The sequence below is a fragment of the Brachycentrus maculatus genome, unplaced genomic scaffold (genome assembly GCF_059751285.1).
Source record: "Brachycentrus maculatus isolate JH-2025_06_01 unplaced genomic scaffold, ASM5975128v1 h1tg000244l, whole genome shotgun sequence".
Classification (NCBI taxonomy): domain Eukaryota; kingdom Metazoa; phylum Arthropoda; class Insecta; order Trichoptera; family Brachycentridae; genus Brachycentrus; species Brachycentrus maculatus.
The window spans coordinates 2,938,721-2,966,135 of record NW_028280995.1 but is presented as its reverse complement, the minus strand read 5'-3'; the positions used below and the strand labels follow the sequence as shown (position 1 = coordinate 2,966,135).

General features: G+C 32.7%; 1 protein-coding gene across 1 annotated transcript; it reads left to right on the top strand.

Annotated features, from left to right (window-relative positions):
- The first annotated feature begins 1,412 nt into the window (after positions 1–1,412).
- Positions 1,413–25,748, top strand: LOC148306344 (scoloptoxin SSD14-like). The gene is made up of 10 exons (XM_088265209.1): positions 1,413–1,429; positions 3,145–3,303; positions 14,631–14,851; positions 16,017–16,209; positions 17,299–17,499; positions 18,939–19,191; positions 21,170–21,360; positions 22,464–22,704; positions 23,886–23,999; positions 25,208–25,748. The coding sequence occupies exons 1-10, from the start codon at positions 1,413–1,415 to the stop codon at positions 25,364–25,366; spliced, it is 1,749 nt and encodes a 582-aa protein (XP_088121335.1). The 3' UTR covers positions 25,367–25,748.
- Positions 25,749–27,415: the final 1,667 nt, after the last annotated feature.

Below are 27,415 nucleotides of genomic sequence, written 5' to 3'. Positions count from 1 at the left end.
TTAAAAGTAATTATTTAATATACATATGATAAATCATCTTCAGGGATGGATATGTACTATCCACCATAGTGCATATCCATCTCTGAAGACAACGAGGTTCTTGTCGAAGCCGTTTGAAGAAAAGTAACAAAAATAAAAAAAAATGTATCGGGTTGTGGTCCCGTGGTTAGTGTCGCGGACTCAGAAGTCGCGAAGTCAGAGTTTCTCGGTTCGAACCCACTCTACCACAATTTGATACCTATTTCTAATAATGAGCCGCTTAGGCTCACATAAATAGTATGAAATTGAAATATTTGTATAAATAATTTTAAAAAAGAACACAACATTTTTAAATTTGTTTTTTAAAGTGGTAAAAAAATTTGTTATATATTATTTTGAGTTTTAAAAAATGTGCCGCAACGCTTCTGCAAAAAACATTTTTAAAAAAATCGTTTTTATACACAAAGCCATTATTTTTATACATTTATCTCCTTTGCAGATGGAATGCTTAGCGCACAAGATTTCGACATGGCCAGTCCTCCGCGTTAAATGTCACCGAACGTCACAGAGTTGCGAAATGTGTCGAGAAGTAATAATAATCATAGCGGCGCTGGCATTTTTATTGTTAATGGTCTCATTGAATCAGGTAGACACATAGGTGGCTAGTCCTTACTCCGCCGGCGACCGCGGCGCACTGACTGCAAACGTCGGCGTCGAATCGACCTAAGAACAGTGCGAAAAAATCAAGTTTAAAATTCGAATGGCAATAATTGTTTATCCTAATTCAAAACCGCAGAGAGTATTGTTCGATATTTAAAACATGTTTTTCACAAAGAAGTAAGTCAGTTTTCAAATTACAAAGTTTAAAATTCGAAAAGCAATAATTGTTTATCCTAATTCAAAACCGCAGAGAGGATCGTTCGATATTTAAAATATGTTTTTCACGAAGAAGTAAGTCTGTTTACAAATTACAGAGTTTAAAATTCGAATAGCACTAATTGTTTATCCTAATTCAAAACCGCAGAGAGGATTGTTCGATATTTAAAATATCGCTCACTCCTTTCAAGAACGTCATAAATTAAAAATCGTCAATTTTCAGTTATGCATGTTTTCGGAATGCCCAGAAAATGTACTATATCCCAGCAAAAGTGGCATATTTTTAACTTAATATTTACCCGCTAGAGGGCAGAAAGTATTGTTTTTGTATTTTGAAGAAAAGGTATAGTTTCATTTTTTTTTAATATACTAAATATTTTTCAAATGGAGAAAAAAACTTCAAGTTAAACCTAAAAAGATCTGTTGCACAGTAAAAAGTTCAATAAGTGGCTTGATATTTATTTTTAATACATTGTATTATATTTTTAAACTTTAAAAACGTTCTCCTGAAAAATCAAGTTTTTTGATTTATGACGTTCTTGAAAGGAGTGAGCGATATGTTTTTCACAAAGAAGTAAGTCTGTTTTCAAATTACAAAGCTTAAAATTCGAATGGCAATAATTGTTTATCTGAATCCAACACTGCAGAGACGATTATTCGAAATTTAAAAAATACTTTTCACGAAGAAGTAAGTCTGCTTTCAAATTCAAAAGATTAAAATGAGAAAAATGTTTATTTTAAATAATACTACATTTGAAACAAAAAAAGTTTTTTTTTACAGAAAGTAAACATTTATTAAATCCCAGTTTTCTTTTTTATTTATTTTTTAATTGACACTGCTCACGAAATTAAAGGATCATACTAATATTATTGATATAAAGGAAAAGATATAGAGAAGAAATATGTAGAAGGCAGAACTGAAAATAATAATTATGTTTAAAATAGCAGCAATTACAAGGCTACTTGGGGTTGCATCCTCGTACACGTATATTTTTAAACCCACATCCGCACCCGATGGTGCATAGGGCACTGCACCATATAAATGCAATGTTATCTTGATCGTAAACACATAAAGGAAAGGTGATCAGCCCTCCGCTTCAGGTACCAGTCCAGGGTAAAATGGATTAAATATTAGAATTTTAAAAATCACTTAAATTTATTTGACCCCCCTGAGAATCGAACCTGGGACCTCCAGTACGGTAGCCAAGCGTGCTGACCATTATACTACGGAGGCGGACACCAGCTCATACTAGCATACTAGCAGTGATGGGATTTAAATTTTTCAAGAACCGGTTCGCCCTTTAGGTACTTAATAGTTTTTACATTTATTCATTTATTTATTTTTTATTCTGCACATAAACAGAGCATTCACATAACAAATGAGAATTCTCCAATTATAAAAGTATTTACAGATTTATAAGTCAATTAAAAGCAATGTTATAAAGGGTTAAGGACCGGTTCGGCGAACTCCGGCGAAAATATGTCACCGGTTCGCTAGAACCGGTGCGAACCGGCTGAATCCCACCACTGCATCCTGGCGTATACTAGCTCATACAAGTATAATTTATATATCCAATGTATTGAAGCTAAAAATCTACTAAAAACGTTCATTATGATTTATGACTTCATATAGGTATTTTTAGAATACTTCTAAAACTATTGAAAGCAATTTGTGTCAACAAGCCTATGCGTGTTTGTATATAAAATACTTTGACAAACCAGTTTTATATAAATAAATCTTGTACGCTGAATGCAGTCATGCTATAAATATTGGTAGAATGTTGCGTTTATGCTACAACAAACCATTGAGCGATTCTAATCACATGCAGTTTAGAATACTCGTAAAACACCCAAGCCGTAATTTACTTTTTTTAAATGAAATACAATGTAACCTCTTGTAACGAGCACCTATCATAACGAGTAATTCGCATAACGAGTAAAAAAAATTGTTGCTCCCTTATCGACCGACATTTCGCAAAACGAGTTATAGAGAAAAGCCAAGTCCGTTTTTCACGACATTCACTTGTGAGCCAAGACTTTCGCGCTAGTAAAAACAAAAAAATGTTTCACTTAACGTGTATTTCGCTTAACGATTAAGATTCTCGAACGAATTATGCTCGTTATGAGAGGTTGCTCCACTATAACTGTAGTAAAATAAAGTATAGTAAAAAAAAACTTTTTTTTCAGAAAAAATATGATCCTCTGTGAAAAAGCCTCTTGTGATTTTATTGTTTTATTTTATTTGCTAATATCAACTTTTTCTTTTAAAAAAAATTTTTTTTTTTTCAGAGTAAAGTTCCTTATATTTGGAATTTTGCTTGTTGCCGTGGTAGCCGCGCTAGTGGTCAGCGTGCTGTATTTGCAAGATGATGTGTTGCATTACGACGATGACGGGTTCAAACATGCAGCGATAACTTCCAATGGAGTGGAATGTGCTGCAATCGGCCGGTAAGTCAAAATATTTATTATATTTTAACATCTCAACATAGATGAAGAAGAATATAGACCGTGAGCACTTTACACACGTGTTACATGCACCAATTAAACCCATGATTGACAACCACACTACTCAACATTTTGGAAGTAATACATACTCATGTATGATCAGTCTTATGACGTTCCATGATTGAGTTCATGACAGCTATCTAAGAATGGATTTTTTGACATTTTTTAACTCCTAACTTTTCAACGACTCTTTTCTTTTCAAAACCTGAAAGAAAAACTTAATTTTTCAGTACAAAAACGGTATTTTAAGCAAAAATTCTAATACGTCAAATATTACGGGGGTTTAAGAAAATTAACATGCGATTTATCGTTTACCTATTGGGCCTTAAGAAAGGTATGTTAAAATAGTTTGGACATTCAATTCAATTCAATTTTATTCAAAAAAAAATGTGTGTACAAAACAAACAATATTCAAGGCGTATATATTAAAAATAACCAAGAAGACTTAAAAGTGTTAAAGAATCTCGCTTCGGAAAACTCCTTCGGACACATGTAACAGATCAATATCCAATGTGATAATGTTCAACATAGCGGTAGCTCTTCCAACAGGCATAACCATCGGCAGATTGGTCCTGTGTATAGGAATGTGAAACAATCTATGTCGACGCTGTCTTAGGTAACTATCGGGAACATACAGAATGCACAATGTTCCGGATAATTTCAGGATTATCGATCATACCGCTAACAATCGATAAAAGTGCGTAATCAAATACACATTCTAGTCTCTTAACTATTGTATTCAAGCATACCTTGGAGATACATGTGACATGTGTAGGGAATGAGTAAAGAACGAACAGTATGAACAGAACAAATGTATGATGTGAATGTGGGTTAATGTAGGAGCAGAGGAAGAGGAGGAAAACCGGACATGATCTAGTATATCAAATGCCTGTTTTAATAAATATTTAAATTATGATATATGCATACGTAAGTTGGTGGATTACATATTTATCTGCCATACACAGCTTAAATGTTATTGAATCGTCAAATTTTCGTCATTTTCGAGTATAGGATCAAATGATAAAATTAAATTATTGATAACATCTAATCAGCGCCAATTTGTCATTTTTTTTTAAATTTAATAATTCGTCACTTTGAGGTAATTCTTTGATTCTGCGTTTTAATTAAATCGCTCACTCCTTTCAAGAACGTCTTAAATCAAAAATCGTCAATTTTCAGTTTTGCATGTTTTTGGAATGCCCAGAAAATATACTATATCCCAGCAAAAAAACATATTTTTAACATAATATTTACCCGCTACAGGGCAGAAAATGTTGTTTTTACATTTTGAAGAAAAGGTATTGTTCAATTATTTTTTTAAATATACTAAATATTTTTCACATGGAGAAAAACCTTCAGTTTTCACCTAAAAAGATATGTTGCACAGTAAAAAGTTCAATAAGTGGCTTGATATTTATTTATAATACATTGTGTTATATTTTGAAAATTAAAAAAAAAGGTTCTCCTGAAAACTCAAGTTTTTTTGATTTATGACGTTCTTGAAAGGAGTGAGTAGTTCAATCCTAACTATCTTTCTTTTTTCTTTACAGATTTCAATCATAATAGTACCTTAATATAAAGCATGTATCGTTCTTTCCTTTTTTATTAAAAGAAGATCCTTCTCCAAGCTCAAGAGCTTAGTCTTTTTATTAAAAAGAACAGCGCAACTAATTTTAAAATTATCAAAAGTAGAAATGTCTAGAAAATGTTTTTTTTTAAATGTTGTAACTATATTTAATTGTAAAAAATATTTAAGTCTTAGTATCCCAGGTCTTATAACCTGGCATTTGGCTGGCTTAAGCGATAACTTTATACACTTGCAGAACGTACACCATTCTGTATATTGAACATCCAAACAGCATTAATTCTTGAAACCTGTATACATGACTAACTAACTAACTAACTAACCATCACGCCGCTTCCCCGCAGGGGTAGGCAGAGAGAATAGAGCGCCACACCACTCTGTCCTTGCAAACATTCTTCGCCTCTTCCACGTTCATGCATCTCCTCATACATACCCGCCGATTGTTACGACTCTTAACCTGACCACTTTCAAGTATTTGGCATACCTGATAGTGCCATGTTTTTCTCGGTCTTCCTATGCTTCTGTATACATGCAATGGTCTTTAATTATTTTTATATTTAATATGTTACTTTGTTTTAAAATCCCCATACATATTTTATTATAACTTAATTTTAATGTCTACCGGTTTCGAAGCTAACCGCCTTCTTTATCAAGACTGATAAATACTAATATGGCATTAATAAGTCTTGATAAAGAAGTGGTTAGCTTCGAACCCGGTAAACATCATAATATAATAAAATATCATCATCACAATTTATAATAAAATATTTTTAGTGATTTTAAAACAAAGTTACATTTTAATTATATATTTTATACCAGGCGGACAATTTTGACCGCCTCCGTAGTGTAATGGTTCGCACGCTCGCCTACCGTTCTGGAGGTCCTGGGTTCTATTTCTCAGGGGGGGTAAAATAAATATAAGTGATTTTTTCACTGTAATATTTATTTAATATCACCCTGGACTGGTACCTGAAACGGAGGGCTGATCACCTTTCCTTCGTGTGTAAACGATCAAGATAACACTGCGTTTATATGAAGCAGTGCCCTATGCACCATTTGGTGCGTATAAGGGTTTTATATTATATTATTTTATACTAATTTTTTATCTAAAAATAATACTTTTGATAAAACTTCATTGTACTAATTTTTTAAATAGTTTGCAATGAAATATTCGATAAGTCTTAAATATTTGATAACTATAGTGATCACATTCTTTTGTTATCTTGTTGATTATTTTGTTTAAGCAGTGCAATAACTGCTATATTGTCGCCGATAACAATAATTATATCAAATGATTCAATTGTTTTGTTTGATCATAACAAAAAATACATCCATTGTGTGTAGAATCATAAAAATACGCAATATACAATAAATGTACATTGTTTAAAAAAAAACAATGTGCGGCAAAACGATGTTTGCTGTATGTTCGAATGGTGAAATAAGAAAAGAATGCAAGAATGTGTCGCCTACTTTCAAAATCCGCCAGATCCTTGAAAGTCGATTTTATAGAAAATGCGAAATTCTCCACGTAACATTTTGCTCACTCCTTTCAAGAACGTCATAAATCAAAAATCGACAAATTTTCAGTTATGCATGTTTTCGGAATGTCCAGAAAATGTACTATATCCCAGCAAACGCGGCTTAATATTTACCCGCTACAGGGCAGAAAGTGTTGTTTTTGCATTTTGAAGAAAAGGTATTGTTTAATTATTTTTTGAAATATACTTAATATTTTTCAAATTGAAAAAAAACCTTCAGGTTTTACCTAAAAAGATCTGTTGCATAGTAAAAAGTTTAAAAAGTGGCTTGATATTTATTTTTTAAACATTGTATTATATTTTCAAACTTTAAAAACGTTCTCCTGAAAAATCAAGTTTTTTTTATTTATGACGTTCTTGAAAGGAGTGAGCGATTTATGTTTCAAAGATTTGTCTATCTTTAGATAAAATATTACGAAATAGAGAATTTTCCCTTTTTTCAGTATTAAAAAAAACACGAGATACAAACCGATAGTGACGTCATCTTAATGTTTGACCTATCCCCGCTCTATGATTGGCCGATACGGGTCAGAAGGCAGGTTCAATGAATATAGCGGAATTTGAAATACAAGGCTATTTTAATGTATTTTTTTAGCAGGGTTTTCAAGTATATAAATATTTTAAAAAATAAAACCCACAATTGGCATTCTGATGGAGTTTTTCATTTTAAAATCTTATAAATTTGGATCTGGCGGATTTTGAAAGTAGGCGACACAGATATTCATAGATTTAACTAAGAGATAGTTTGGACATGTGGAACGAATGATTGAGGAAAGAACGGTAAAACAAATTTATGAGGCGATTGTAGTTGGAAAAAGAAGCAGAAAGAGGAAGACCGAGGAAAACTTGGCGCGATCAGTTATGTCAAATACTTGAAAGCGGCCGTGTCAGGGTCGAAATAATCGTCGGGTATGTGTGAGGAGATGCATGAACGTGGAAGAGGCGGATAATGTTTTCAAAGACAGAGTGTATAGCGTTCTATTCTGTCTGCCTACGTCTACGGGGAAGCGGCGTGATGGTTATTTAATTAAATCTTTGGTTAAAAACAAAAGGTCAATTCTTGAAACAGAGCTAGAGGTTGACCCTGTAAAAATCGTATAATTTATTTATATTTTATCATACTTCTACTGTTTTTTTTTTTTTAAATTATGTTTTAATAAACTAAAAAATAACTAACCAACACGCCGTTTTCGTGTAGGAGTAGGCAGAGAGCTGTAGGACACCACACCAATCTATAAATATATTCGCCTCTTCTACATTCATGCATCTCCTCGTACATACACGCCAATTATTCCGACTCCTGACCTGACCACTTTCAAGCATTTGAAACACTTGATCATGCCAAATTTTCTTCGTTTTTTGTGATAGGTACACATGGTTATAAAACTATTCAAATGTGTCAGGGTTGTGGTAGTTAGCGTCGTGGACTCTTAAGTCAGAGTTTCTCGGTTCGAACCCACTCTACCACAATTTGATACCTTTTCATTAATTGATTCGCAGTCACTTTGTGGTAAAATCTATCCAGTTTTAATTAATGTTTTACTTAGTAAATACCACTATTTCTTAAAATCTACTGTGACACGTGCTTCGGTGTTTGAAAATGATGCGCAATGTATCGAAACACGTATCACAGTAGATTTTAAGAAATAGTGGTATTTACTAAGTAAAACATTTATTAAAAATTTGATACCTATTTCTAACAATGAATGCCGCGTAGGCTCACAAAGAAGTATGAAATTGAAGTATTTTTGTAAATAATAAAAACACAAATATTATACTTCTTTCTTACAAATACTTATGTATGCATATCCCCTATGCAAGGGATGGTGAATCTATGGCACGCGTATCAAAGGTGGCACGCGAGACGATTTTGCATGGCACACGAATGAAGATAAAAAAATAAAAGTGATACAAAAAAATTCAAAGTTTAGACTGACAGACAAAAGTACTACTGCTTGTGTTCTATCAAAAGCTACCAGCTATGAACCCGATATAAAAAAGCCATCTAGCATCCAACAGCAAAAATCTCAATTATAATTAAGTTTTTAGGGTTCTACATTTTTTTGATGAAGTATTTTTTTATTTATTCTTTTATTTTGCCATTATTAAGAACTTGATTATTTTTTCGATAGTAAAAGTCTGTACAAACTTTTGATGCATTTTTATTTTCATTACATGTGGCACGCGACATATTACTATTTACTACATTTTGAGTGTGTCCAAATACATGTCCACAAATCTGGATTATCTCCAATTATAGGAGTTATTTTTATTTTACACGTGTGCAAAGTGATAAGTTAAACCAGCCTATGAAATAAGCCCCGTAAATGCCCAGACTTCTAATTTTGTCTTTTTGAAGTATGAAATATTTTTAAAAAAATACACTCGGGCTCAAAATGGTTCGCCGTCGCTGGCCTATGCTATATATATGTATCACAAATAATATCCCAGCTGGAATAATATCTTTTGTGTGGATGTCAAAAAGTGAAATCTTTAATCTGTATAATATGCTAATATTCAGAGGCAAACATTCTTCTTGTTTAGACATGTTTATTAATCTTTTGCCAACAATTTGTAAGCAGTTCGTGGAAAAAGATCGCGAGCGTTTCAGAATAACTTGATTGATTTTTTTTTCAGATAGTTTCTTCGTAATCAATGTATTTTGTAAATAAATAATTGTTATGAGATTGCAGACTGACGTTTGATTGTCATCGTGATTGTATCAATATTGTATCAATATGTCATCGTGATTGTATAAATACAGTTAGGGCGTTTGTCCACTACACGGAATTACACAGGATTTTACCGTCCGGCTCGTCAGTTAGCGTTTTAAAACGACGATCGGCTTGTGCTTTTGTCCATCTTTCTTCGGATCGGAGCTCTTGATCGGTGCGTGAACTCAATTCAATCACGCTAAACTGTCGTAGTCGCGGAATTTTACCGTCCGGCAGTCCGGTTTTGAAAGATGAAAGCTATTACTACAGTTTAGCGTGATCAAATTTACGCGCAACGTGTTCAAGCACAGATCAAGAGAGATTGACAAAAGTCCGAAGAAAGATTGACAAAAGCGTAAGCCAATTGTCTTCCTGCTATTTCCTTTTGGAGCATTTTTTCGTTGCTGACCATATCGGTCCATGGAATGTGTAGCATTCTACGATGTATCCACATAGATGTTATATCGAGGTTTTACTGTAATTTATAACTAATTCTCTTCTGTTTAGGTATGGTTTCAAAGATTAAACAGGAGTCACCACATCTAAGCAGTGATGTCATACAACATTGAGAACTCCGCAAGATCAATTACATACTCATTTTAATATGCCTAGAGAAACAAAACATTTCAATTAATATAATTGTTCTACAACCGATCTTAATCATTTTAACGTTCAACTGTTTTAATTAGACGTAGGGGATACAATTATTTGTTACATATTCATATAAACACATTCGTTTATATGTCTGTTATATAACACAAACGCATATTATTACAATAAAATGGTAATTATGAAGACTGTAGACATGTGAAATACAAAGATTTTATTACATTTGAAATGTACGTTTTAATATATAGCGATCATACATGCATTATGTATACATATATATATATATATATATATATATATATATATATATATATATATATATATATATATATATATATATATATATATATATATATATATATATATATATATATATATATATATACATATATCTATCTATCGTTTTTAAAGGGACCTATTAAAGTAAACTATGAATGCGGGATTAAGAGGTCAATACGCAAATATACCGTCCTCCAATCTGCATAACCATTCGTAGGCTAAAATTCTAAGAAGAATACATGTTTCAGATGCAAATGTATTAACCTGAATAGAATTTTAAAAAATACTTTTGTTTTTTAAATGTTTTATTTTCGTAAGTCAATAGTATATTTTCGGCTTTGCAAATAGTTTAGTTAATTTTTTTCAGCATCGGTTATTGAATGTGCGTTGTAGAAAGTTTTCTTAGTTAGGACACTGCATTCCATTGACGCAATGTTATCTTGATCATTACGGTCCGCCTCCGCAGTGTAATGGTCAGAACTGTCGTTGTGGAGGTCCCGGGTTCGGGGGTCAAATATATTTATAAAAGTGATTTTCTCTCTCTAATATTTATTCAATATTACATTGTATTGAGTGTAATAAATTCGTCTCATGAAATTTTACTTGTTTATGTGAGTCCTCTCATCTTACAGTGGATTATCATATAAGTACGTAGGCAAACAGATAATGTCTTAAAGTAAGATAGCGTTTACAACGCTGCTTACCCGAGGTAATATACTTATTTGCATTGTTTACGAGTTTGTGTCACAATGCTTATGGGATTGTTGATAACATTTTGAGTGTGTCCAAATACTTGTTCACAAATCTGGATTTTCTCCAATGATACTTAAAAAGTAAACGAAGCTTCGAAAAGCTTGGAAGTTAATGAAGGATTAAATTAATGCTCCCCACAAAAACAAAAGCCTATTTTTGTGCCTCAATCAGTGAAATGAAATTCTGGGAAATATGGATTTATCATTCAATATCGTTATTTTGATCTTTTAAACTGAATAAATGATGAAACATTAACGAGTACATATACCAACATATACACTCGTACGGCTTTATTCATTTGTTATTATTTTTGGACATCTCATCAAAGATCAAGAAGAATATGAAAGTCTGGGCAATTACGGGGCTTACAACTGTCATATGCTGGTTTAAGTGATCACTTTACACACGTGTAACGTTCACCAATTCTACCCATGATTCAAAAATCAAAAATTGTCAATTTTCAGTTGTGTATGTTTTCAAAATGCCCAGAAAATGTACTATATCCCCGCAAAAGCGGCATATTTTTAACTTAATATTTACCCACTACAAAAGAGTTGCTTTTGCATTTTGAAGAAAAGGTATTTTTCAAAAGGAGAAAAAACATTCAGGTTTTACCTAAAAAGATTTGTTGCACAGTAAAAAGTTCAATAAGTGGCTTGATATTTATTTTTAATACATTGTATTATATTTTCAAACTTTAAAAACGATCTCCTCAAAAATCATTTTTTTTTATACATGACGTTGTTGCAAGGAGCGAGCGATATGATAGAACCTAATTTTAAATGTTGGCATTATTTTTCGATGACCTGTCGCCCTTTCAAGGTCCAATTGCTAATAAGACCGGCGGGTTACCGTCCGTGAATGCATTATGGCTATATGTTCGGCGCGTCAAGTGCATAAAACGAACAACTCGAACGAGTTAGTGCGCGACAAAACCGATAAACCAAAGCGCAAATCTTTTACCTTTTTTGGCGACTTGGTTTAAAAATGACATAAATAACGTCCAAACGCCTCATAAATCCACCGAAATATCCCGTGAAAATATGTATGGTAGCCCCACACATATCACTCACTCCTTCAACAACGTCATAAATCAAAAAACTTGATTTTGCAGATCGTTTTTAAAGTTTAAAAATATAATGAAATATATTGAAAATAAATATCAAGCCAATTTTTGAACTTTTTACTGTGCAACAGATCTTTTTCGGTAAAACCTGTTTGTTTTTTCTCTTCTTCTTCTTCTTCTTCTTCTTTTAGGACTAGGTCCTGTCATTCTCTGGTCGGTCCTGGGAGGTGGGAGACCAGCTATCCTTCCATCGTTTAGGTGGTCTTCCTGGGGGTCTGATCCCGCTTTTTCTGTTTTTTCTGGGCATTTTCTTTCTAGGGGTCTGTTTTTTCTCCATTTGAAATATATTTAGTATCTTTTTTTTAATAAATTTCGCTTTTATTTAAGCAAAAAAATGCTCATCATTTCCATTTAAAATGACACCGCTAAGTTACAGTTTATAGCGACACGTTATGCTATTGCAAATTTGACATTAAATTTGTTTTTGTGTATTTTAAAACAACGGATACCGCAGTAATTTTGCATGTACCTGACCCAGATAGTTATGTGCGGCCATTGGAACGGACATTGAAAAATGATGCCAGACTAAATAATAAAAAATTAAATCACAAAATAATTATAGAAAAATACTTAACAGTGTATAAATTAAACTGTGACTGTGGAAGTTCATATATCGCTCACTCCTTTCAAGAACGTCATAAATCAAAAATCGTGAATTTTGAGTTGTGCATGTTTTCAGAATGCCCAAAAAATGTACTATATACCAGCAAAAGCGGCATATTTTTAACTTAATATTTACCCACTACAGGGCAGAAAGTGATGTTTTTGCATTTTGAAGAAAAGGTATTGTTTAATTATTGTTTTAAATTTACTAAATATTTTTCAAATGGTGAAAAAACCTTTAGGTTTTACCTAAAAAGATCTGTTGCACAGTAAAAAGTTCAACAAGTGGCTTGATATGTGTTTTTAATGCATTGTATTATATTTTAAAAATTTAAAAACGATCTCCTGAAAAATCAAGATTTTTCATATATGACGTTGTTGAAAGGAGTGAACGATATTGGTATGACTTTCAAAAACTTCAAAAAAATACTCACGGAACTTTTTTTTGTTGTTGCCATATTAACATAGATGACGAAGAATATGGAAGTCTGGACATTTACAGGGCTTACGACCGTCATAGGCTGGTTTAGGTCAGAGGTTCCCAACACGTGCCCGCGTGCACCATGGCGCCCGCGGAACGATTCGTATGTGCCCAACACTATTCGACAGAGACTAAAAATGTGAATATGTGAATTGTTTGTTATAGTTTTAATGTGTTTGAATACACCATGAATGCATGAATATGGTTTATTAAATACGTTGGTATGTTTGCGACATTGTATGTATGAGTGGTTCCTTTGCTGACAGTACTTGTCTAGTGACGAGCCAGACAATTGAAAATATGTGGTGCCCGCCACCCTACCGATATTTTAGAATGTGCTCTAGAGTACATTAAGGTTGGGAACCCCTGGTTTAGGTGATCACTTTACACACGTGTAACATTCACCAATTCTACCCATGATTGGGTAAAATTGATTGATTAAAATAAATTGAAAATCATGTTTTTAAGCGTTTCTCAAGTATGTGAAATGCGCTCCCTCAGACAAATGTGTGTAAAATCATTCTATGACAGAATTAAAATCGAAGATACAAGAAAGGGATGTAAGGCTGAACGAGGAATAATTGAAAAGATTAGGAAGAGTTCTTTACGGTGGTATGGACATGTGGAGCGAATGGATAACGAGAGAATGACTAAGAAAATATATGTGACGAATGTGAGAGGGAAAACAGAACGAGGACGACCGAAAAAGACTTGGCCCGATCAGATCAATCAGAACCTAAAATCTGGCTGTGTCAAAAGTCTGCGTAATCGGAGGGCATGTATGACTAGATGTATGGATGTGAAGGAGGCGAGGAGTGTATGTCAGGACAGTAGAGTATGGCGCTCCATCCTCTCTGCCTACCCCTGCGGGAAACGGCGTGATGATAGTAGTAGTATGTGAATATAATCAGGGATGTAAAGAATCTCTGCTCAATAAAAGCTTTCCTCTTCCCAGAATATCAATTTGTCTAGTTTCAAGAGTATGTAGTGTGGTTGTCAATCATGGGTAGTATTTGTGAATGTTACACGTGTGTAAAGTAATCGCTCAACCAAGCCTATGACGGTCGAAAGCCTGTAAATGCCCAGACTTATACTGTGTTGAAACGTTAAAAAAATAATGTCATAAAAACGGTAATTAAAATATAATTTTATAACTTAATTATAGTGTAGACATTATAATTTAGTGATAATAAAATATTTATAGTGATTTTAAAACAAAGTAATACAAATTTTAATTATAAAATGGAAAACCGCAAAGTTATTGCTTCTAATATAAATTATATCATAATTATGTGTTTGAAAATGACGTGGAATGCATCGAAACACAGTAAATTTCAAAAAATATTGGTATTTACAAATATATGTAATTAAAATATAACTTCTTTCTCAAAACTGATTAAAAAGAAGTGGTTAGCTTCGAAACCGGTAGACATTATAATTAAGTTTTAATAAAATGTTTATAGTGATTTTAAAACAAAGTTTTATTTTAATTATAAAATGGAAAATCACAAGGCTATTGTTTCAAATACAAATTTTATTAAAATATTTGTACTTAATTCATAACATGCTTCTTTCGTTTCAGTGACACTCTGACCAAGGGAGGCAACGTGGTCGACGCGGCTATCGCAACCCTACTCTGCGAGGGAGTGGCCTGCGCACAGTCCTCGGGGCTGGGCGGGGGCTTCCTGCTGACCATGTACACCAAGGCGGACAACAAGGTAGTCGTGCTGGACTCCAGGGAGAGGGCCCCTGCGGCCGCCCACAAAGACATGTTCGAGGGCGGGAATATATCCAGCACCGTCGGTGAGACTTTGGAACCAAAACAACGAATGTCAAATGAAAAGAGTAAATCTACTCACGAGTAGGCATTATTTTCAATTAATGTTTTTTCTTAAAATCTACTGTTCGTACGGTGTTTGAAAATGATCAAAACACGTGTCACAGTAGATTTTAAGAAATAGTGGTATTTACTAAGTTAAACATTAATTAAAAATAGGCTATAAAACTTAAAACGTTGAAGCCTGAGTAGGGTCATGATAAGCGGTATTGCATAAGCCGTAGCTAGATTTCAGAGTCACTTGGACGTTAGGTTATTTAAAAAAAATGAAACCGTCAGCTCAATACGCCTAGGCCTAAGCCTCAAATTTTCATATCATGTCTTACCTATTACAAATTACATATTTCAAACCTACTAATTTTTTAAAACAAAAGGACACAATCCTACCCTTGGTGTCTTTGTAGCTGGTACAGTTAACCCCTTGTAGTTGAATAATAAATATACTCCTCCGTATTGTGATGGTTAGAGTGTTTAGCTACTGTGCTGGAGGTCCCAGGTTCGGCAATTTCAGCACACATAAGAAAGAATCTCAGCACTAAAACAGATAATTTTTTATTTGTTTTTTTTTTTTAATATTTATTATTTGCCTTAAAAATTTCCCTTGCCTATTATGTAAAAGGATTTATATGCACGTTTATATGTCTTAAAAATGATAGTGGATGTGTATATGTAGTTCATAATAAATAATAATAAAATCAATAAGGTTGATCTCTAAAAACAATACAAAAGATACAACAATTACATTAGACACAATGGATTCAATATCTTATATCAATCAAGATTTGTCACATAGCTCAATTATTTGTGTTAAGGTGGAGACAGACCGGAGCATAAGCGAGCATCCGAAACTATGGATGGAGCGCTCGGCTCGGTGTACTGACTGCCTGAATGCTCGCAGCGTAACGTGTTACGTTACGACGAAATGCTCCGGTCTCCACCTTTATTCGTCTTGTCATATTTTCTAAATAAGACACCACTAAATCCGATGGATCTTTATGACCTATTACCTCATCAATTTTTGTCTACTGAAAACCTTCTTTTGCACATTCTGTTTCCAATTTAAATCTTTCTTTGAGAACAATTGGAGACACCCACACTAAATGACGGACATATTGTGATACGGTTTTTCAGGTGGTATGGCGGCCGCAGTACCGGGAGAACTAAAAGGTCTAGAGACTCTCTACAAGAGGTATGGATCTCTGCCTTGGGCTGACCTCCTGCAGCCAACAATCGAGCTTTGCAAAAATGGCTTCCAAGTTACTGAATACTTTGCCAGAATTCTGCGTGAAAGAGCCGATCAAATTAAGGCTGAACCATCTCTGAGGTTGGTATAAAAAACATAAAATTACAACATTTTGAGTGTGTCCAAATACTTGTTCACAATATCTAGATTATCTCAAATTACAGGAGTTATTTTTATGTTATTTTTTTACATTTCATCAAAGATAAAGAAAAATATGGAAGTCTGGGCATTTTTATAAAATTATAAGCTTAAATAATAAAAATGAAAATGATATTTTCTGGCGTTTCTCATGTGTGTGATTATAATCCAGGATTCGGACCTCACATACTAATAAAAGAGTTTCTGCTCAACAAAAAGCTTCTTTTCATCTCACCAATAGATGTCTCTAGTGAAGTTCTAGTGATTCAAGAATAATGTATATACATATATATATATATATATATATATATATATATATATATATATATATATATATATATATATATATATATATATATATATATATATATATATATATATATATATATATATATATATATATATATATATATATATATATATATATATATATATAGAGCTTCCAAGAATTTGAGTAGTGAGGTTGTCAATAATGGGTAGAATTGGTGAATGTTACACGTGTGTAGAGTGATCACTCAAACCAGCCTCAGTCTTGCATTCTTTCTCCATATAACCACATTCGTCTGAGAGATCGCATTTCAACTGTGTTCAATCTATTTACATCCTTCTTTTGCCAACTTCAGTTTAGCTTTCACTGATATGTTCTTATGTGCTTTAAAAAAAATTATATTATTCACAAAATTACTTATTTATTACACTCATCGACAAAATTAGACTATTTGTCTGTCAAAATAATTAGAATGGCTGTTTTATATAGTTCTGATTTGAAATTTGCTAAGTATTTTTTTAAAAGAAAAAGAAACATTAAAAAACATAAATATTTCATCTCAAGTCATGACACCTATTACATATATTGATAAACTCGTATCATTCAAAGGGTGAATAATCCAGTATCTGATTATATTAAATAATAAAAAACATAAATTGTTGCTGACTATGTTTTACACCCACCACCTAAACCAAGCCGGAGTAATATTATTGAAATTATTTGGAATCTTTCCTATGTTTGTATCTTTATGTTTCTATTTACAGTGAAATCTTCATAAATCCAATGACCGGCACAGTTTGGGTTGAAGGAGACAAAGTAAAAAGGGTGAAACTTGCCGAAAGTCTGGAAATTATCGCTAGAGATGGCGCAGACGCTTTGTACAATGGTTCTCTCACAGAGAGCTTTTTGGCAGACATCCGTTTAAAAAATGGAATCATCACTGCTGAGGACATGAAGAATTACCAGTAAGCACATGCTTAACCTAACCTAACCTTACCTAAACTGACCCAACCCAACCTTATCTCACCTTTTTTTTGCGAAGGGGGAGAAAATCTTCATAGACACCTGGCAGCCCATACTGCCAGATAGTATCAGATTTTTACTGGCTAAAAACTCCCCCCTCTCGCAGTGACATAAATCCAGCAGATCTCAGTTATGAATGTTCTTCACTGGGTTACCGGTCTGTGAGATCTCCCTCGCCTCATTCGACTTGGGCACTACGTTCAGTGACAGGCGTCCCTAGAACTGCTTAACATCGACCTAGCCACACCTACGCAACCTTATCTCACCTAACCTAACCTAACCGCTCACAGTTACAATTGAAGAACAACTAAAAAGACTAGAATCAATCATTGTCATTGTCTTATAATGCACATGACTATTTGGAAGTTGAGCGGAATGTTCAATGTACCTGACTGGCAGTGTTTCTGCAATTTCTGAATCAACTTTCACCAAATCACCCCAGGCACAGTCAACTCTTCTTAAAAAAAGTTGATCTGTTTATTTTCAATCAACTTTTACTTTTAATATGTAATAATACTTTTCATAGGCAGAGTCAGCTCTCTGTTATTTAAATTTTACATGGTAAATACCACTATTTGAGTAGTGGTATTCAATTCAAATTAAAAATGGATAGATATCACCACACTAGCTCTTACTTTCATAGGGCACTGCATCAAATAGACGAGGTGTTAACTGAATCGTTGATCGTATGAAGGGGGTTCTAGCTCCAAATTGACAGATAAGTATGTTTGGTAAATGAAAGAGTTGAGTATGATGAATATCACTGCTATAAGGCAATGGAAACAGAGAAGGTATAGTTGGTACAATAGATAACAGGAAAATACCAAAAATGGCTAATAACAGGAAAATAATGGATTATACTAGATTATGTCAGTTGCGCAATGCTAATATGTACAAATCCCTTGAAGATTAATGTATATTTATATATTGAAGATTATTAAATAGTTTATGAAGATTATTTTAAGATATAACTTCCTCTCCAAATAACAGCTTGTCAAGTAAAAAATATAAAAACGTTAACTCGAAAATATCCAATTTTCACTTAATTATGCAGTATTAGAAAATTTTCAATTTTCTACAATATAATCTGGCTAAATACCCAAAGTAGTTTTAAATGTCATAAATATGTAGTTATAATGGTTAATTCAACTTTAAGTTTAGTAGCGGGTATTTTATTCAGGCTGAAAGCTTTAAATAACAGGGATTATTCAAACAGGGATTTTAGAGTTACATAACGTTTTTGCCAGTATACCCACGATATGTCAAAGATTATGTATTTATTTGTGAAGATTTTTTTTATGACATTACTTCCTCTCCAAATAACAGCTTGTCAAATCAAAATGAATATATTATATAATGTGGCTATTTTTGACTTTTTGAGGTCTACATGGCGTGATCCTGTGTCGTTGAACATGGGTTCCAACATGACTCTTCATACGGTTCCTCTCCCCGGATCCGGACACCTACTCGCCTTCATCGTCAACACTCTCCGCGACTGGGCGGTAGGGACGACCAACATAGTAGAGAATGGTCTGGAGTACTGGCAGAGAATAGTGGAAGTATTCAAGTATGCCTACGCCAAGAGGACTGGACTGGGAGATCTTGATTTTCTGGACCCAAATGTTATGCAGCCGGTAAGAAGAAAAGTTTATTAACACGTTGACTGCTACGGCGATTAAAAAATTCCGGTCTAAAAGCCACTTAAAAAATATTCTTTTGCTTCTCGATTTTGAATTTATTTTTTATAATTATATTTTAATTTATTATTGCATTTATAGATGCTCACATTTATGACAATCTTTTCAAGACCCGCTACAGGGCAGAAAGTCTTGTTTTTGCATTTTGAAGAAAAGGTATTGTTTATTTATTTATTTTAATAAACTAAATATTTTTCAAATGGAGAAAAAACCTTCAGGTTTTACCTAAAAAGTTCTGTTGAACAGTAAAAAGTTCAATAAGAGGCTCGATATTTATTTTTAAAACATTGTATTATATTTTTAAACTTTAAAAACGTTCTCCTGAAAAATCATGTTTTTTCATTTATGACATTCTTGAAAGGAGTGAGCGACTTGTGGTAGTGTGTTTATTCATAAATCAAAATACAATAAAAAATAAAACAGAATGTTTCATTGATCCTTTTTTGCCTAGTTAAATAGTTGGAGATTTATTTTTTGAACAAGTACCCTTAATCCTTAAAATATACCCAATTATTTAAGTTATATTTCCTGTTATCTCAAATTATGTATAATAAAATGATGAAATACTTTTATTACTTAACTCGTTGACTGCCACGGCAATTTTTGGAATTCCAGTGTTAAAAGCCAATTTCATTTAATCATATTTTATTATTCCGCCTCCGTAGTCTAATGGTCAGCACGCTCGGCTACCGTTCTGGAGGTCCCGGGTTCGATTCCCAAGAGGGGTAAAATAAATATAAGTGATGAGTTTCACTGTAATATTTATTCAATATTACCATGGACTGGTACCTGAAGCGGAGGGCTGATCACCTTTCCTTCATGTGTAAAACGATCAAGATAACACTGCGTTTATATGACGCAGTGCCCTATGCACCATTGGGGTGCGGATAAGGGTTTTATTACTATATATTATTATTATTAAAAAGTCTTATTATAGTACATAATTATATTTTCTGTTCATTTATTAATAAATTTTCTCTTCATGTAAGCCAGTATTGATTTTTGTTCTTTTCCCATGAGCTATCTATCCATATTAGCACTGATATACTAGGAATTTTATTGTAGCTGCACGAATATGGGATGTAAACACAGTACAAGATAACTGCTAGTCGGCATCCTAACAAAGAACTCAATCTATTAGTTATCTCGTAGTTGGCAGTCAACGTGTTCGTATGGATTTGAAAAACTGATGATTTAAATAAAATATAAAAATGAAAATCTTATTCAAGACCAATTTTGAGTTTTTTAATGCAAACATGACTTATTTCAAAATCCTAAAATGTTCTCGTCAATAAGTGAAAATACAAACTATTAATATCTAATCCCAGACCACGGGTCTTGTTTCAATGTACCTTAACACATTGTTGTCGGGCAGTTTTTTATCAAACCCAACCCTATTTATACTAAAGACAGTCTGCCACCCAACCCTCAGTATACTAATCACAATTAACCACAAACCCGTCTGTACAATGCTTTTTTTGCATCTCTTGCGCTCTACCAAAAGAAGCAAATAGAACGCTTTTAAGTGTCTCCCGCTCTCTACCAGCGTGTTAACATAAATAATCTCAAAAGTGATCTTATACAAGTGTTTTATTTTTATATTAATGAATATCATTATTAAGCTCAGGGAGGGGTCGTGCCCAACACCATGGCCATTCTCCAGCCCATGGGATCAAGAGGAAGGCGTTTTAATTTGTCGGCTCATCTTTTCCCCTATCCAGACTCGACGGCCCGAGACCGATTGACGACATTTTCATCCATTTATTTTTTGTATATCATTATCATCAACATCCTATTATTATTATTATTATCTATGTCTTTATAAGCGCCCTTAGGAGGATTTTACGAAAATGGCGCTGTACAAATTATCCAAATTATTATTATTAATTATTGAATCTTTTTTCCCTTTTTACAGCTTTTGACCAACCTAACATCAATAGAATTTTCCAAATACATACAAAGTCTCATTTCCGACAATACAACCTCCAACGAGTGGTCTTACTACGGCGCTGAATTTGACATAGTGGAAGATCATGGCACTGCTCACGTATCCATTGTAGCCCCCAACGGAGATGTCATTGCTGTCACAAGCACAATCAATTACATGTTAGTAACCGCTTACCTTCTTTTTAACCTGATAACTGCCGAGTCAAAAATTGAATATATTCTATTTATAACTAGCTGTACTCGATCATACATTGCTATCCCCCAGTCTTTCTTAATGGAAAAGAATAGAAATTGAAAGCACACACTTTAAATATGTTTAATTTAACAACGCTTATAAAGCAATGAAAGTATTTAAAATCTATGAAACAACAATGCAATTGAAAATATAAAAAATGCTAAGTTACAGCCGTTCTCAAATAGCACACAGTCCATCATGAGCAATGTTTAGTATTGGTGTTATGTTCACCTGATAACACTGCCATTGCGTTGGGTTGTCGTCCCGTGGTTAGTGTCGCGGACTCTTGAGTTACCACAATTTGATACCTATTTCTAATAATGAGCCGCTTAGGCTCACAGAAATAGTATGAAACTGAAGTATTTTTGTAAATAGTAAATACACAAATATTTATCTTTTTACAAAAAAAAAACCTAAAAAATAATATTTCTTTATATATATATATTTATTTAACTTGTTAATTGCAGCGGTAATTTTTAGAATTCCGGTCTAAAACCCTAATTTCGCAAACAATAAAATATTCTTTTACTTCTTGATTTTCAATAATATTTTTATAATTATATTTTCTGTTCATTTATTAATAAATTTTCGGTTCATGTAAATCTGCATTGATTATTTGTTCTTTTCCCAGAAGCCTATTGGCACTAATATACTAAAAATTTTATCGTAGCTGCACGAATATGCCAAGGACAGTACGAGATAACTCGTGGTCGGCGTTCTAGCAAAAAACCTGATCCACGAGTTATCTCATAGTTGGCAGTCAACGTGTTTAAGGATATTATGAAGATTTTGCAAATTTGTACACTGTGTGGGGTTAAATATGTACTTATGTTTTCCTTATTTTATATTATCAAAATAAGTGCTTGACATAGGGAGAAACAAGCATAAAGATGAGTGTGTGTACACGCTAATTTTGTATTGCCGGGAGGGGAAGCATGGTATTGGAGAACATGTAAACCCGCTCAAAGTAGAACACCAATTAAAATTCTAACGTAACCCTGTATATAATTGTGTGTGATATTTTCAGCCTTGGTTCATTTTTTGCATCACCTTCAACCGGGATCATCCTGAATAATGAAATGGATGACTTCTCCTATCCGAACATCTCCAACATATACGACATTCCACCTTCCCCAGCCAACTTCCCCAAGCCCGGGAAGCGTCCGCTTTCCTCCATGGTGCCGACCATTGTGGTCCAAGATGGAGTAGGAGCGAGATTCGTAGTCGGAGGAGCTGGCGGAACAAAAATAACAACACAAGTGGCCTTGGTAAGAGCAAACCACAATCCTAACCTTAATATGTTCACCGTTTTCAATATATCACAAAACACTAAAACTTTGTATATTCAAAATACATATAATAATAAATTTATTTTTGTAGGTACTAGTACACTATTCTCTTTGTGTGTAGCATTCATGCGCGGTTCATATTTAAACTCGCTTTGAGACAAGCAAGTATAAACATGAGTCGTCGAGGGGACTAAATATGAGTTAACATTAGCAAATTATACGTTTATACATAAAATAAATTTATGTATTTTTTATAATTTTATTTTATTCATTATACACTGACATTAAATATTGTGTCAAGGCTCTAAGGTTTATACTTACAATTATGCAATGATACTTTTAAGCCATTTTACTCATTGTTGTCACCTATACGCGTTTGGCGAGTATTCTACACCAGAGGAAATATTAAATGTAAGCATCTGACATGTATGCCATACCCAACATGTTAAGCAAGCTATGCCTATAAAAAGGCAATATACATTTGGCTTTTTTTACTGATTTAAGTATGAGAAGTACATGTTATGTATGATAATTTTTACTGTAATCAACCAAAACTAAATTATAGTAATTCTTCTTCAAACCCTCATCCATATCCGATGGTGTAAAGAGCACTGCATCATATAAACGCAATGTTATCTTGATCATCAATTAATCCATGAAGGAAAGGCGATCAACCTCCGCTTCAGGTACCAGTCCAGGGTACACTGAAACATGTTTATTTATTAATCTTTATTCCAAACCATGCCAGAGCGAGATACATAAGTTTAAAGTTATGCAAGCATTATTTACTTGTGTGTTTGTCTTTGAGAAGAGTTTAATTATTATGGTATCAAATTGGTTTATAGCGACATATGCAATGGCAAGAATCGTCAAAATTTGCCCATTGCCTTTTCAGATTGAATTCATCCCACACAGTGAATGATATATTAATTTCGACTTATGTAGAAATATAATTATTCCACGAGGGTCGAAGAGATGTCGGAAGAAGGCGAAGCTTCTGGCTCTATAATATACACTAATGGAAAGGAGTATGGAACGTCAAGGAGCTGTTTCGTACTGCCCATACTATTTTGTCCCTATTGACACTTTCTCACATGTAATAGAAGGATGCATAATTATAGAAAATTAATAATAAAATGATTTTGTTTTTATATTAACAGATCATTATGAAGCACTTGTTAAGCGGAGTAGACCTGGGAGTGGCCATGGATGCACCGAGACTACATCACCAATTATTTCCCATGGAAATACAACATGAGAGTGGATTTGATAAGGTAATCAATCTCTCAATGATTTATTGTTTCATTTTTTTATTTATTCAAAGTTTTACTAAGTAAATAAAACTTTTTCTTAAAATCTTATAACATTAATTCAAAATGAATAAATTTTGCCACAAAGTGACTGCCGAATCAATTAATGTAAATATAATGTTTTAACGATTTGCGAAAAATCAGTTATGTTTTAAAACAATAGTGTATTTTGCAGAAATTCAAATTAAAGAATGCATAAACTTACTAACCAACCATGATGGCGTTTCACCGCAGGGATGGGCAGAGAGAAATAATGCCACATCGATCTGTCTTTGCAAACGATCCTCGCCTCTTTTACATTCATGTGTCTTCTAATGCATATCTGCCAATTATACCTCTCTTCCAACTCCTGACCAGACCACTTTGTATTTAAAATATTTGACCATGCCAAGTTTTCCTAGGTCGTCTTCCACTCCTATTTTTAACTACATTCGCCTTATCTCAGCCTTGTTTTCTTTCCTCATTTCATTATTCGAACATCTATCATACGTCGTTTACCTTACATTTATCTGAGAAATCGCATTTTGACTGCAACCAGTCTACTTTCATACTTCATTAGCCAACTCCATACTTTACTTCTATATATTAAGGTTAATACCAGATTATATACTGCCAGTTTAGCTTTCGCCGATAGGCTTTTATTTTCTATCACTGATTTCAGAGCACCATTCACTCTGTTCCCAGCATTCATTCTCATTAATTTTGCTTTTGATAAAAATAATATTATTATGAAGACAATAACGTCATAAATCAAAAATCATCAATTTTCAGTAGTGCATGTTTTCGGAATGCCCAGAAAATGTACTTTATCCCAGCAAAAGCGGCATATTTTTAACTTAATATTTTCCCACTACAGGGCAGAAAGTGTTGTTTTTGCATTTTGAAGAAAAGGTATTGTTTATTTATTTTTTTAAATTAAGCAAATGTTTTTCAAATGGAGAAAAAACCTTTAGGTTTCACCTTAAAAGATCTGTTGCACAATAAAAAGTTCAATTTGTGGCTTGATATTTATTTTTAATACATTTTATTTTATTCTTAAACATTAAAAACGATCTCCAGAAAAATTTAGTTTTTTGATAAATGACGTTTTTGAAAGGAGTGAGCGATATCTATTATATATACATATATTTTACCACAACCCAACGCTTATGTTGCATCTTTTGATTTTTCAGGAAATATTAGATGGACTGAAGAACATAGGACATACTACAAATCAATTGTCAGCGACGTCCGGTTTTGCAGCAGTTACAGCGATAACAATAGACCCGGTTTCTGGATTAATGTATCCGAGATATGATAAGAGAAGAAAGGGAAGTGTAGCGGGAATATAGTGTATATTTCATATATATGAAAAGAAATGCATTTTTTAATTTTTAAAAGTGCTTCGCCAATAAAGCAGAGTGCGACAGAGAAAAACCAAAATGGTGTCATTATGTCAGTTGTGTTTTTCTCAAAACAGATAAAATATCGCCATCTTGGTTTTCTCTGTCGCACACTGTTTTATCGGCGGAACACTTTTTAAATAAAAGAATGAAAGGAATTGAAAGATTACAGGGCATACTATCGTAAGTCACAAGATGTTACTTAAATGGATAAAGACTAATGAAGTGAAAATGTTTCAAACCCCAGATCTCTCCAAAGCCCTAGGGGGTGATGTTGCCACTTTAAAACCATGGCTAAAATAATAATAAAAAAAAAATAAAAAAATAAAATATATATATATATATATATATATATATATATATATATATATATATATATATATATATATATATATATATATATATATATATATATATAATTAAGTCAAATCCAGTACTTACTGTATATAATAAAAAGTATTTCAAGTAACTAAACTCCCCTTATAATACGTAGGTTATTGTATTTATTTAAATGGAACCTAGTATAATAATTATATATTGTTATTTATTGAAAGAATATTTATTGCAATTCCTCGTTTAGTGCAATGATTAAGTGTCTTATGCACCCACTGGTGCATAGGATTTTTAATTGTATTGACGCAGCGTTATCTTGATTGTTACTTACCTTCCATGCATGAAGTTAAGGCGGTCAATCCTGCGCTTCAGATACCGGGGTAATATTAAAATAATATTTGAGAGATAAATCACTTATATTTATTTAAACTCCCTTGGAGTCGATCCCAGGCCTACGGCACGGTAGCTAAACATGCTTACCATTATAAACTAAGGAGGTAGACGTTTATTTATTAAAATATGAAACAAAAACTATGTATTTTGCTTTTTTTTACTGAGATTTATCTCCGGTTCTTTCAATGATTGTACTTTTTTTATATTTTAATACTTATTTCAAATTCTGTTACTGAAGTCATGAGTAATATACAATTTTACAATAACTAGAAAACATTATTTTTAGATAAATATTTTTTGTTAGTTATGATTAGACTACCAACAGTATTAAATATTTTTATACACTTTATAAATGAAAATATAAATATTAGACTGTTTATCATTTGGAGCGATGGAGAAAGAAAAAATAGACCGACTTTTTTTTTTTTAAAACTTAAATGAGTTTACATATTAATTTATTGATATTGTATAAAATATATATCTAGGATATATGTTTATAATATATAGGTCATATGATGTTTAAAGTCTTCAGACTGCACCTTGAGATTTGGAATAAATAATCAAAAATTATATATCTTTATTTAAATTATTACATGATATGTGAAATACATATTTATTGCAACTATAAATTATGAGATTCATTAGTTTTTTTCTAAGGAAAAATCTTTATGTTTATTACCCAAGGCTTTTTTTAAAACAAAAAAGTTTTGAGAACTCACTTCATATCAAGCTTTTTACAAAAAAAAATATTCAAACATTTAAATATTCATTGCAATACCATATTTTATCATTTTGATGAAATATATAAATATAGATTGTAATTACATAAGCACAAACATTGTATTGTCTGATTTATTTTGTAAATTTAAAAATAAAATATGTGAAAAAAGGTGCCGGAATACCGTTTCACCGCACTATATTGAAAAAAATCTCTGTATATACCTACCATTGTAATTATGTATGTATATAAGAGAAAATAAATTATTTGCCAATATAACATGTTCTTTTTGACATTACATATCGCTCACTCCTTTCAAGAACGTCATAAATCAAAAATCGTCAATTTTCAGCTGTGCATGTTTTCGGAATGCCCAGAAAATGTACTAAATCCCAGCAAAAGAGCCATATTTTTAACTTAATATTTACCTGCTACAGGCAGAAAGTGTTGTTTTTTGCATTTTGAAGAAAAGGTATTGTTTAATTATTTTTTTAAATAATATATATTTTTCAAATGGAGAAAAAACCTTCATGTTTTACATCTGTTGCAAAAAC

Excerpts from the sequence above, each read along its gene's own strand:
- LOC148306344 (XM_088265209.1), top strand. Across the intron at positions 16,210-17,298 it reads AAGGCTGAACCATCTCTGAG|TGAAATCTTCATAAATCCAA; the intron begins GTTGGTATAAAA and ends TTCTATTTACAG. Across the intron at positions 22,705-23,885 it reads TAACAACACAAGTGGCCTTG|ATCATTATGAAGCACTTGTT; the intron begins GTAAGAGCAAAC and ends TTATATTAACAG.